Source organism: Rhea pennata, chromosome 28 (genome assembly GCF_028389875.1).
Source record: "Rhea pennata isolate bPtePen1 chromosome 28, bPtePen1.pri, whole genome shotgun sequence".
NCBI lineage: Eukaryota > Metazoa > Chordata > Aves > Rheiformes > Rheidae > Rhea > Rhea pennata.
The window spans coordinates 1399445-1411403 of NC_084690.1; the positions used below are offsets into that span (position 1 = coordinate 1399445).

Below are 11959 nucleotides of genomic sequence, written 5' to 3' on the forward strand. Positions count from 1 at the left end.
CTGTTTGCTGATTCCAGTCCTTTGCTGGATGGCATTCAATAATTCAGGCAGCTGATAAAGTGTTCAGACAACCAATGGCTCAGCACTGTTTGCTTTCCATGCTGTTTATAGTTTTTTTTAATAAAAGAAAACAGTAGACTGGGCTGGTGGCCAAGCACAGCTTTAAGCTACTCTGTAAGAATGACAGAGTGTGTGGGGGGGGGGTTACTGAGACTGTGTTGACACAGCATATGCTGTGGGTCAGCAGCATGGAAATCACTGAGCACTGTGGTACCTGAGACACTTATCCTTGTCACTGCTTGAACTGTGATGGCACTTGGAATCCCTGTGTGTGGACCGGGGCTGTGTGTGCCTGTCTACAGAGCACTCAGCTGTGTCTTAGAAAGCTTGTAATTGAAGCACATGTAAAATGGTGAGTTTGACTCCTGTCTCTTCCATCCAGCTGCCCATGGATGTTGCCCCTTATAGTTTACATTCTAAGGCATTAAGACCTCCCTGTTTAAGTGGTATGTCATAATCTATTTTAAAGGAGCTTAGGTTAGGAGGATTTCCTCAAAGTCATCCTCCTCCCCACCCCTGCCCAGTTCCCTCTTGGCCTCACATGACATGTATATTTATGTAATCAAACTAGAACTACCCAGAGAACATTTTCATAGCAATACTGGCACACTATGCTCTGGATTTTGTAAAGCCCTATCTCAACTTGCAGGAGGTGGAATGTTGCATGTTCCCTTCATAATGCTGTATAAAGGAATGTTTCTAATGGCTGCAGTAACAGATAAAGACCTAGAACACATTCGTTTCTTGGGTAAATCACTGAATTTGTCTTTCCCGCCTGCCGATAAACATTGCTTACTGAATTCTGGGAGTGAGTTTGTTGCTTTCCTTCCTCACTGTGTTTACAGGCCTTTCTGCAGAAAGCAAAACAAAAGCTTCAGGCTGATTTTCACCCTTATCCCTGTATCTGGCTGTTCCTAGGGTCTTTTCCAAATCTGTATTGTTTCTACACTAGGGTTACCCCTGCTTTGTGGAAACATGTTTCATTTTATACAGTGCTGACATGGAGGTAAGGAGACATCCCTTCCCCGAGCATCAAAAGTGCCCCTGTGCCTCTGCAGGAGTTTAACATCTGCATTTAGCATTGTGATTTATCCTGTATTAATATGTAGGATATGAGGTGTTTTTACCTTGTTTACAAGCACATGAAAATCAGTGTTCCAGAAAAGCAAACACTGAGTTTTGGCTTCTACCCTAACCTTAGCTATTTGCTGCTGTAGAGGCAATGCTTTAACTGAACTACAGCACTGTGATACAGCTCTGAGAGCACTTCTGCAACAGTTGAATAACCCCATTTTTTCAGAGGCTGTTGATGCCAGACAGCTAATACTTACATATGAAAATGAAACTTTCCTTATTAACTTCTCTGAAAACACCTACATAATCCCTAAAGACCTGGATCATGGAACCATTTAAATCTGTGGGAGTCTGGAAGTCATTAGACTTCATTAGTATCAGGATTTGGACCCCAGTGAATGAGGCAGAGCAGTACCCCCCCAAAGGCAGGGGCAGATATATACCAATCAGATGACACTCTGAAAACTTCTCCTTCCATGTGTGGCTTCTCAACAATTTGCAGTACAAATTTGAAAGGCCAAATCTTTAGACCAAAAAACAGATGTTGCCATTTTCTGAGAGGTTCGGCTCTGTTCTCATTGTGGGACCAAGAGTCTGCTTAGCAGGCTGGCTGCTTGAGATCAGTTTATTTACTTGCTTTAATGTCTACTGCCTTGTCCTTCTGTGACCTTTAGTTTTCATTATGGCTTTTGCAGAGGAAGGAGTGTTGCAAGACTGTGGGAATGTGTAGCAGATATGAAACCAAATAAGCTGTGGATATTCGGATAGCATGATAACACAAGGGGTTAAAACAGCGATGGGAAAATCAGGAAGTGAAGAAATGAAGAAAAAAGAATGCACTTTGTCACGTATTACAGTGTGACAGGACTTGTGGGGTTGTCCATGACTGTTCCTCTTCTGACAGCTCAGTGGTGTAAATTAGCAACTGATAGTGTCCCCATAAGGATGAGCACATACTTCTATATTGGGCCAGACTCTTAGCTGCATGATTTTGGTGGATCTTTAGCAGCTCCAGTTTAGAATCTGTGTGAACGATTTTAAATAAGACTTTATTTGTTCGAGTCAGTGGTATAGGGCTCAGATTTGCTTGCATTCATGCTGTGTGAAAATAGACTGGTGTTAGCCTTAGGCTGGGTTTAAGGAAGCAAATTCTAGATTGGGTGCTGAGCATGTGTGTATGGAAGGAAGGCAGAACAGCCCCAGTTACAATGTCCCATCCACACTGTGAATCGTAGTCCAAGTCATAGTGCTAGACTCTGCAAGGAAAGGACTCTGGACAGTGGAAAGGGGCTGTGACTTGAACTCTGCTTTCCATTCGCCCTCTGCTCGACACTTCTCACATCAGCAGGGAGTAGATGCTAGCAGGGCTCTGCAGCGCTGTTCTTGGGAGCCAGAGCTGTGGTGGGAGCTATAAAAAGCCAGCTGCACAGCTGTGCTCAGTGGAGCACAGCCTGCCTTCATCCAAGCTGCTAATTTTAGGTCTCTTCCAGAAAAGTGTGTGTGTGCGTGCAAGGGGATGGTGTGCAACTGTTACCTGAGCTGGAAACGAGGACCTGGGGTGACTGACCTGCTGTAACAACTGTCACTTTTGACATCAGGGAAACCAAAGCCCTGCGGATAAACAAAGTGAAGACAAGACGCGCTATTTTATTGCGAGGTTAGGCTGCCTCTGTCAGTTTTGTGATCTTGTCCGTGGCTGACCTTGGCAGCTTCACCAGAGAGCAAAACTGAAGCCCCTTATCTGGAGGGTTCTCACTTCAGGGCAGGGCTGTTTCTTAGGGGAGAAAAATAATCATTCTTAGAAAAATCACTGTTTAGCAGTGGTTAAGTCCTCAGGCAAGAGAGAATCCATGCTGAAGACCTGGAGAGGTGCTGCTGGAGCAAAGGAGACATGCAATACAGGTAAGAAGTGCTCGCAGGCCACATGGTGGGGGGGTAGACCTTTTGCTCCGGGTTGTCGCAGCCTGTTTTTGTGCTTCCTGTAGCTGCCCCGTTGCTTCCCTCCTTGGATACGTGCTTTCTATGTGGCAGTGTGAAGCGAGACATTATGCAGACAGTGTGTGCGTGCAGTCAGAAACCTGAGAGACCCTCTGTGCCTGTTGATTTTGCAGGCAACACTGGGGAGAGTAGAAGCCATCCCAGCCTGCCAGGCCACCTTTACTCTCACGGGCCTCTGTGGGACTCCAAATGCACGTTCCCTAACTGCGTGTGTGTTGGGACAGGCTGCCTGGGGAATCGCTCTGTGCTCTGGATTACAGCCAAACGCTTGCGGAAGGGCAGAGGGAGGGGATCGGGCCTGGATTGCCTTCCTGTCAGCTGGGCGAGAAGCTGCTTTGCGCCAGGGAGTCCCACCCCGCTCCAGGGCGGGGACTCTCTCTTCCTAGGAGGGCTGAGCAGAGCTCTCCCCATCACTGCCAAGGCACCCACTCGGGAGAGCAGGTGAGCGCCAAAATAACCGCAGGGCCCCCCTCAGTGTGGGGAGGGGGGTACGTCGCTAGAAGCGCCGGGGTGCGGTGCCGAGTCCTAGTCCTGCTCCCCGGTGGACGGGGTGGACGAGGGCAGCTCGCAGTGCGGCTGTGCGGAGCGGGACAGCCTCTGGCCGGGTGGACGCCCTGCTCGGTGGCAGTGCCAAGGCCTTGGCGTGCTGGGGCGGGCCTGGGTGATGGGGGAACAAGGAGCCGGGCAGTGAGAAGGAGCATGACTGACTCTTCTCAGGCTCAGGAGATGCAGAATTTGCTTTCTTTTCTGCTTCTGTTGTGCCCGTGGCAAAGCTGGTGTCCTCCCTGCTGGCAATGGGAAAGGCACGGCAATGTTTTTTAAAGTGGCTCTGGGTGCGTGCACAGAGAAGTGAGGAGTACAAGGCTCCAGCTCTAACTCTGGATTAGGTTTTATTCCTTTTGAGGGCAACAGCACGAGCAAGCTCATCATGTGGGAGATGCTAGGCTATTTCAGCTGTCTTGGGTCTCCCATGCAGAAGGGAGAGCCTTTCCTGAGCTACAAACTCAGGGCTGGGATCAGTGTCCCTCAGCCTGCTGGGAGCCGGAGACCTACAGCAGGGTGCTTCCACCTCCCTGAAATGCAGCTGGCTAAGGAGGGAGCGGGCTGTATCCAGCACACTGGAAACAGCTGGCAGTGTCAGAGCCATGGAAAAACTGACTTGGTGCAGGGTGTGGGTTTGTGTTCTAGTAAACGTGTGCTGAAGAAAGAACTAGTCAAACAAGTCCAGTGTCTGCACTGCCGGAGAATGGGTCTTCAAGAAATTGTTTTTGTTTCAGATACTGCATGTAGGATTGTCACCATGTCTATACACTCAGGAAACTTAAAATACCTGTTTAAATCTTGTCCAGGAATACTGCTTGCTGGGAACCATCTATGCCCTGAATATAGTCAGGGAAACTTTATTCAAAGCAAGCCTAGATTTGAAACGGCAGAATGTGGGATACAGTTTGTGTTGTTTTCAATATAAATAGCTGATCCAGGATGAGCTCAGTTTTTAGAAGACACTGTTGGGGACAGATAACTACCTGATTACAGAAAAAAAAAAAAGTTTAAGTGCTGGTGTTAATCATCTGCTTGTGCACAACATCCCTCTTTCAAACAGAGCCTTTGTAGAGCAAACATCCTGGACCTCTCCCATTATAAACCAGCCTTTGCTAGTACAGTGCAAAGCAGGACTGGCAATTCTGAGCTGCAGTCACTGTAGGCGTTCAGTAGCGCTGTTGGTGAAGCGTTGCCTTTAGGCCACAGAAATGAGGCAGTTACAATCCTGCTTTACAGTATCAGTTACTTAACCAGCCCCATTAACTGGCAAGGGTAGGTATATTCTGTTAATTATTTGCTAGAAAACTAACAGTCCCTCTGTCTTTTATTACAGTTGTCTAACTGCCTGGGGGCTTGGACAATAACAGATTGACCAAATACTGCAGCAATGGTGAGTGTGCTTGCTTCCTGTACCATGTTGTGCCAAGCATTTGCTCTGATCAGATAAATGTGGGGAGTGTAGCTCAGATAAAGATACAGACTGTCATTGTCTGTCTCTTTGTTGGGGGCAAGTTTATCTCTTTCCTCCATTTCCTTGTACCAGGGGAGAACGGACCCACACTTCTGGGCTGTCCTCCTTTGGGAGTTAATGTAAAATCCAGTCAGATATTGGTTTGTGAGGCATAGATTTCTCCTGATAAACTCTCTGGGTGTGTTATTCTTCACAGGTTCAACCTGCAACCTCATCTATACAGCAGTTGTCTCTGTGCTTGTTACTGTAAGCTTAACCTGCACTAATGTTAATCACACTTTTGCTGTTGGTGTCCGTGGGAGTGCAGGTCGATGTGTAAGACAGTGCAGTCCAATAGAAATGGTGGCCCTGCTTGAGCAGGGAGGTTGGACTAGGTGATCTCCAGAGGTCCCTTCCAACCTTACCCATTCTGTAATAGAAATGGCTCTGGGCAGTGGAAACCTGTTTGTGAGCAAACACTGCATTTGATGTCACATTACTCTTTTTACGGAATAATGGTCCTTGCCTGCCATTAGAAAAGTCAGGAATAGGGTTTTGTGATCGGCTTTTATGATTTACATGGAGCTGTGAAGAAGCAACAGCTGGACTGAACAGAGATGCCAGGTATTCGACCTTTATTTAATTGAAAAGAACAGATGCTGCACAGGTAGCAAGGAGGAGGCATTTTCTCCTTTTAGTTGTGCTACTGTGGCTTATTACTTACATAACAGGGAAGTCCCTTTTGAACAGACTGTCTCTTCAGAGTAGGCTGGAAGTGTCATCTAAAGTCACTCAAGTTTGAGTGGACTTTTTTTTGCTCTTACTGTGTTTTTTATTATTAATCATATATATTATAATATATTAATAATGTATTATTAAATGTGCTTTGTGTGTGCATCACTCTGAGTCTGCATTTGTTAACTCCTCTCCTGTGAACACAGGCAACAATCAAGGGGATCTCAAGTTTCAGTGCTGAGCAAGAAGCACAGGCACTAAGGAAAGCAATGAAGGGATTTGGTAAGTTGTTCTACCTCTACTATTAAACTCTAATTTTTCAGACTGTTGGGAGACTTTCCACCCTGGTGGTTTGTTGGGAAGGAAGTCTAGCCACCTGCATTTGCCCTACTGCATCTCCCACAAAACTCTTTGCAAAGAAAAAACAGGGATCATGCCTTGGACCTCCCAAAATGCAGCCTGTGGATGCTGCCATCCTTTCTGTTGTAAAACGCAGAGAGGCAGCCTGATCAGAAATTAGAGGCTGCATCCAAACAGAAGCAAAGCAAGAAGTATGTGGAGAAGAGACAGACTGACTACTACGATTCCATTCAATTACTCAAAGTCTGCCAGTTTATCTGTGTATTTATACATAGTCTTTGTAAGTGTTGTCTCCAGGCTGCTTATAGATATTATTAACCCTAGAAGTTTCGGATGTATTTGGTATTTTTTCTGAAGTGCAGCACCAATTTTTATGATGCAGTATGAGGGCATTGGAAAGAATCAAGTGATTTGGTCATGCTGAGATTTGAGCCCAACCTGAAATCCAAATCTTGGCTCTCACCTTCTCTCCTGCAGCATGGTTCTCCCATCCTACCAGGCTGAGGTGCTTTTGTGTGTTGATCTTTTTTCCCCAGCCCTGTCAAGAACCAGGTTGTGGAAGGAACAGAAGATGGCTAATGGCACACTACACACAAGACCAGAGCACACTTCTGCTTCTCCTGCAAGCAGTCTGACTGGCTTTCATTTTTTTTTCACAGGCACAGATGAAGATGCCATCATCGAGATTCTGACCAAACTGAATGTTTCCCAACGCCAGCAAGTTCTGATCACCTATAAAACTGCTATTGGCAGGGTGGGTAGGTGATCATCTGAGATAAGTTACTGTGGCCTTAACTGGCAAATACAGATACTATTTAGAGTATAGTACTTGGGTGAAAAGTGAACAGCACTGCAGCCTCCACCACAGTGAGGTTAGCACATTTTTTTTTCCAGCTGTACAGAAAGGCTTATCTTGATCTTGTTTGCTTCAGAGCTACTCTTCATTAGGGAGAGTTGGAGTACAGGCAAATGTGGTGAATGAGTCAATTCTTTATGTTCTCAAGGGCTGCTTTTTCTCCCAACTCATTCATTCTCCACTGGCCTCCTAGGATTTGATTGATGACTTGAAGTCTGAGCTGAGTGGGAACTTTGAGAGGGTGATCGTTGGGATGATGACTCCCACCACCATGTATGATGTACATGAACTGAGGAGGGCTGTGAAGGTTTGGAATTTTTCCTTTTTACATTGCTAAAGATCTGTTCAAGTTAATAAGATGTGGCCTAATTATTAAAAAAAAAAAAAAAAGAAAAGAAAAGCCAATAGCACATTGGAAACATCATCATAGTTCTTTTCTTGGCAATTTCATAGGGTGCTGGAACAGATGAAGGTTGCCTGATTGAAATTCTGGCTTCTCGCACAAATGAAGAGATCCGACACATTAATGAGAACTACAAACTTCGTATGTAGTGCGAACTGCAAGCTGTTGTACTCTTACTGCCTGAAAAGTAACTTGTGTGGCTGTGTGTAGAGGAATGAGAGCTTTCATTAGTCTTTGGTTTAACTTGGACAAATCAGCCAATAGAGCTACTACTGTCTGCTTAGAGAGAACCTCTGAGTTAAATGGATGTCAGCAGTGAAACTGCTGTCAGCCTCAAGAACTAGAATGTCTCCAAGAAGTTACACTGGTGTAAATAAAGTGAGGGTTGGGAGTTAGGTATATCAGTTGCATGTGCGCCCATGTGTGGATCTAATACTAGCTTTTTACTGGCTGTACTTCTTAACTTGGACTAATAGCACTGGTTATGATGGCTGGTTAAAATAACAATGTCTAGAATGCTGAACATATTCATATATTCATCTGGTTATGGCTAGCACATGTTGTGGACGAACTATCCAAGCGTTGGAGCTGTTACTAACAGATGTCATGTGTATTCCTGCTAGAATATGGCTGTACCCTTGAAGAGGACATTGTCTCTGATACATCTTCCATGCTTCGAAGAGTCCTTGTGTCCCTCGCAACGGTAAGCCCAGTCTAAGGGAAGTGGGGGGAAATCCTTCTATTGCTGTTGGACATGCCTCTCATGTCAGTGATGATCTCTGAGGCAGGGTTTCAGTTCACCTCCCATCTTCCATGCTAGCTTGCCTGCTTTTCATTCAAGGAGAGGAATTTAACTCTTGTGTGCATTCCTGTCGTGCTTTTTTTAAAATGGTCCAGTTCAAGTGATTTGCTGCTGACTTCAGGAGGAGGCACAGATCATTTCTGAGTCATTTTTGTTGTATTTCTTTTATGTATTTGTGAGCTACTATTCAATTTTAAAGACTCTTCTAAATGGGCCTCATTACAAGTCTCCAGTAGTTTGTTTTAAATGGGGAATTTGCAGGACTTGCTTCTGTTAGTTGCTCAAGTGGGCTGAGTATTTCATCCTTTTATCTCTGCAGGGAAACAGAGATGAGGGAACGTATGTGGATAGTGCCCTTGCTCAGCAAGATGCTCAGGTGTGTAGAAATTTTCATCCTGCAAGAACAGTCTGTTTGGAAATAGCTGTGATCTAGACCAGCCACAGTCCAGCAATGCTGAAGTATCAAGGAAGTAAAAATCTTATGTGCAGCTGAGCTTTTCAATTAGCCTTGCTTTGCCTATTAATGTTTTCAAGAGCCTGTATGAAGCTGGGGAGAAGAAATGGGGAACAGATGAGGTACAATTTATGTCCGTCCTCTGTACACGGAACAGAAGTCACCTACTAAGAGGTAGGACTCTCCAGTGTCCTGCATTCTCTTCTTTGCTTACTTATTTGAGGACTATTTTTGTAGGTGCTTTGTGCTTGATCAGTGACTGATTGCGAGCTCTTCTGGAGACAGGCCAATATGTAGAACCCACCTTTCTTTGAGATGACTTCATTCCCTTCTGAGACAAAAAGAGACTTGAGAAAAACATCAGTACAACTCACTACTGCTTCAGTCTTTAAATCAGAGATAAAATGTGACTCCTATTAGGGCAGAGCGGGAAGAAGCTATGTGCTTAAATTTCCTAACAAGGCAGTTAATAGCAAAAATGAGTTCTTTCTGTGGGACAGCCCTGACTTAGCTTGCAACAATGTGGTGATAGTGGTACAGTGTTCATGCAGAGTATGAGCGGTCTGATTTTTGCAAGCCAGTGTTTTGTCCTCCTCACTGTTTCTGTCACTGATTCTTCTCCCTAGTTTTTGATGAATACAGGAGGATTGCTAACAAGGACATAGTAGACAGCATTAAATCTGAGATGTCAGGAGACCTTGAAGATGCTTTACTAGCTGTGGGTGAGTGTCCTGCTTTTAAACTTTGTCTACAAAGTAATGAAACTGAGATGCTGTACCTTGCCCTGGCCTGCTGTTTACATAGCTTCAGGAGACAGATGTGATATGTATCCTACTGCAAAGCCATACCATTTTACTCTTTGTAAAGGTAGTCAAGTAAGAAAGCTCTATGCTTTATTGCACTGTTTACTTTGCCAAGAGATGCTTTGGTGCTTCACAATTGCTGTCAGGGAGCTTTAAAACATTAAAGAAAGCACTGCTGTGCACTGGGTGAGAGGACACAAGTTCATGGTGGGTCACTGTGGTTGCCTGCAGTGTACTTGCTGTTGGTCAGCCCTGGACTGCTCCATCACAGAAGACACCTCCACCAGGAGGAAGCTTGGAAAACCTTTTCCTTCAGTTTCTGTTGGCCTTAATTCTCTTGTTCTTGTCTCTTTATAGTAAAGTGCACACGGAATAAACCTGCGTATTTTGCTGAAAGACTGTATAAATCTATGAAGGTAAAGAGCTTTCAGTATGAGATTGCTTTTTCTTTCCTTGCCTTTCATTCTGTAACATACCAGTCATTACATAGAGAGGAACTCCACTGACAACTGAGGGAAAAATAGCCTGAGCTTTTCCTTCAGGAGGCTCAGAGCAATATTCTTTTCAGCAGCAAGATGCTAAGGGATCACTGTTAATGTGAGAATGCTCTAAATGGGAGCAGATCCCTTGGAAGGCCCAGCTAATAAAACCTTTGTCTGCAGCAATGATTTATCGAAAAATGCCTTGTAAATGTACATGGTTGGTTTGCTTCTTTAGGGCTTGGGAACAGATGACAATACACTGATCCGAGTGATGGTGTCTCGTGCTGAAATAGATATGTTGGATATCAGAAGGGAATTTCTGACCATGTATGGGAAATCTCTTTACTCCTTCATTAAGGTAAGCTTTTCAGTGGTAGAAGCAGAGCTGGATTTGCAAAGTAGCTTAAAGGAAAGAGATTCCCACTTGGCATTTATTGTGTGTTTTAGTCAGAGGAGCTGAAATTAAGTAGACATTTATGTACTGAAAACATTCCTGCATGTTCTTAATTCAAACTGCCAAAAAGGATGCAAAGCCTACAAGAAATTGCTTGTACCAGAAATGATCTGGCCTATATATATGTGTGTGTGTGTGTGTGTATTTTTTTTTTTTAGCTGTAAAACTAATCACCTGTTCTTTTGTTCCTCTCTCCAGGGAGACACCTCAGGAGATTATAGGAAAGTTCTGCTCAAGCTCTGTGGTGGGGAGGATTAAAAGATGCCTGGTGTACTGCCTGGGTGATGGGAAGCAGTAGATCATGAGGATTTCTCTCTTTTTCCAGATAGCTTAATTATTGCTATGAGTATTGACTTAGGTTGGTTAATGCTCTGACTAGATCATGACAATTCAAGTTGACCCTTTTGATATGCTTTTATGCTTGGCACACCCATTTTTTCCTACTAATCTGGCTAGTAAAACTTGACTTTAACTGAATACTGTAACCAACTCTAAGCGCTAAACATGCTTCCAGACAAGCTGTCCCTCTGCCATTGCATTTGCTAGCAAAACTTATTTATCAGCTGAAGCAAACTTAGATGTGGAATGTCAGAATCAGCAGAAGAAAAAAATTAACTATATTGGCAGAGCACAGAATGCAGACTTGCTTCACTTTTGCAAGATAATTCAAACACAAAGAAAACCACCCATCTAAAATAGAAGTGTTTAAATGTAAGCTTGCCCTCTGTTAATGTGGAGTGTTAGCAGACTTGCTACACTTGCATATATATATGTGTGTGTGTGTATATAAATATAGATGTGTTGCCTATAGATCAGGTGTGGAAGATGTCACTGGTGACATCAGAAGGAACAGGTCAGCCCTATTCTCTTGGTCTTATCCATTTGACCAGTGGGAGCATGACTTTTCCTGAAGTCATCAGCGTCTTGTAAGCTCTTACTCTAGATAAAACAGTCTGTATCATTGGAATGGTGCCTTTTCAGGGAATGACCTGTCCCACAGCCGTCTCATCAGCACTGCCTGGTGCCTTTACACGCGGAGGCCTTGCACTGGTGTAGGAGGATGCCTCGCACGGGGGTGGCTTGCTGTGTCTCACCAGCGCTAGCTGGTTGTAGTCCTTTATAACACTACGGTAGAGGGTCCAGTTTTTGTGCCTGTGCTGGACATGGACTCGCACACCAACTGCTGGAAGAACGCTTCCTCCCCAACTGCCTCCGCTGCCTTTTGGGCTGAGCATCGCTTTCACTGTGCTGGGGCCTGTGTTTGGATTTGCAGGCTCCTGTAGCTGTTCCTGTATAATCCTCTTGCAAAGGCACCCTGGACTGAGGTTAGATGTTCACGTGGCCTAAACCCCTTCCTGTGCTCAGTCTGCTCTGGATTAAGCTCCTTTCGAGTTGAAGAGGAGATGCTTCTGTACCTTCAGCTAAATAAAATCACTTTGTTTCTCTTCCTCCCTGCTTTAATTGCTGGAGACACATTCTGTAGCT

The 11959-nt window shown here is 44.7% G+C and overlaps 1 protein-coding gene across 2 annotated transcripts; it reads left to right on the plus strand.

Annotated features, from left to right (window-relative positions):
* The first annotated feature begins 2542 nt into the window (after nt 1-2542).
* On the plus strand, nt 2543-11935 carry ANXA4 (annexin A4). Of its 2 annotated transcripts, none has more exons than XM_062596936.1 (13): nt 2543-3036; nt 5009-5065; nt 6067-6142; nt 6880-6974; nt 7270-7383; nt 7530-7620; nt 8103-8182; nt 8601-8657; nt 8816-8909; nt 9362-9457; nt 9896-9954; nt 10256-10378; nt 10673-11935. In XM_062596936.1, the coding sequence occupies exons 2-13, from the start codon at nt 5063-5065 to the stop codon at nt 10730-10732; spliced, it is 948 nt and encodes a 315-aa protein (XP_062452920.1). In that variant the 5' UTR covers nt 2543-3036; nt 5009-5062; the 3' UTR covers nt 10733-11935. The 2 variants fall into 2 exon arrangements, with proteins under 2 accessions (XP_062452920.1, XP_062452919.1); XM_062596935.1 differs by lacking the exon at nt 2543-3036 and adding an exon at nt 3482-3573.
* The last annotated feature ends 24 nt before the right edge of the window (nt 11936-11959 follow it).

What these genes read in the sequence shown, in the direction of transcription:
- ANXA4 (XM_062596936.1), top strand. An exon ending in AACTGAGGAGGGCTGTGAAG is followed by an intron (nt 7,384 to 7,529) that starts GTTTGGAATTTT and finishes GCAATTTCATAG; the next exon opens with GGTGCTGGAACAGATGAAGG. An exon ending in TTGCTCAGCAAGATGCTCAG is followed by an intron (nt 8,658 to 8,815) that starts GTGTGTAGAAAT and finishes AATGTTTTCAAG; the next exon opens with AGCCTGTATGAAGCTGGGGA.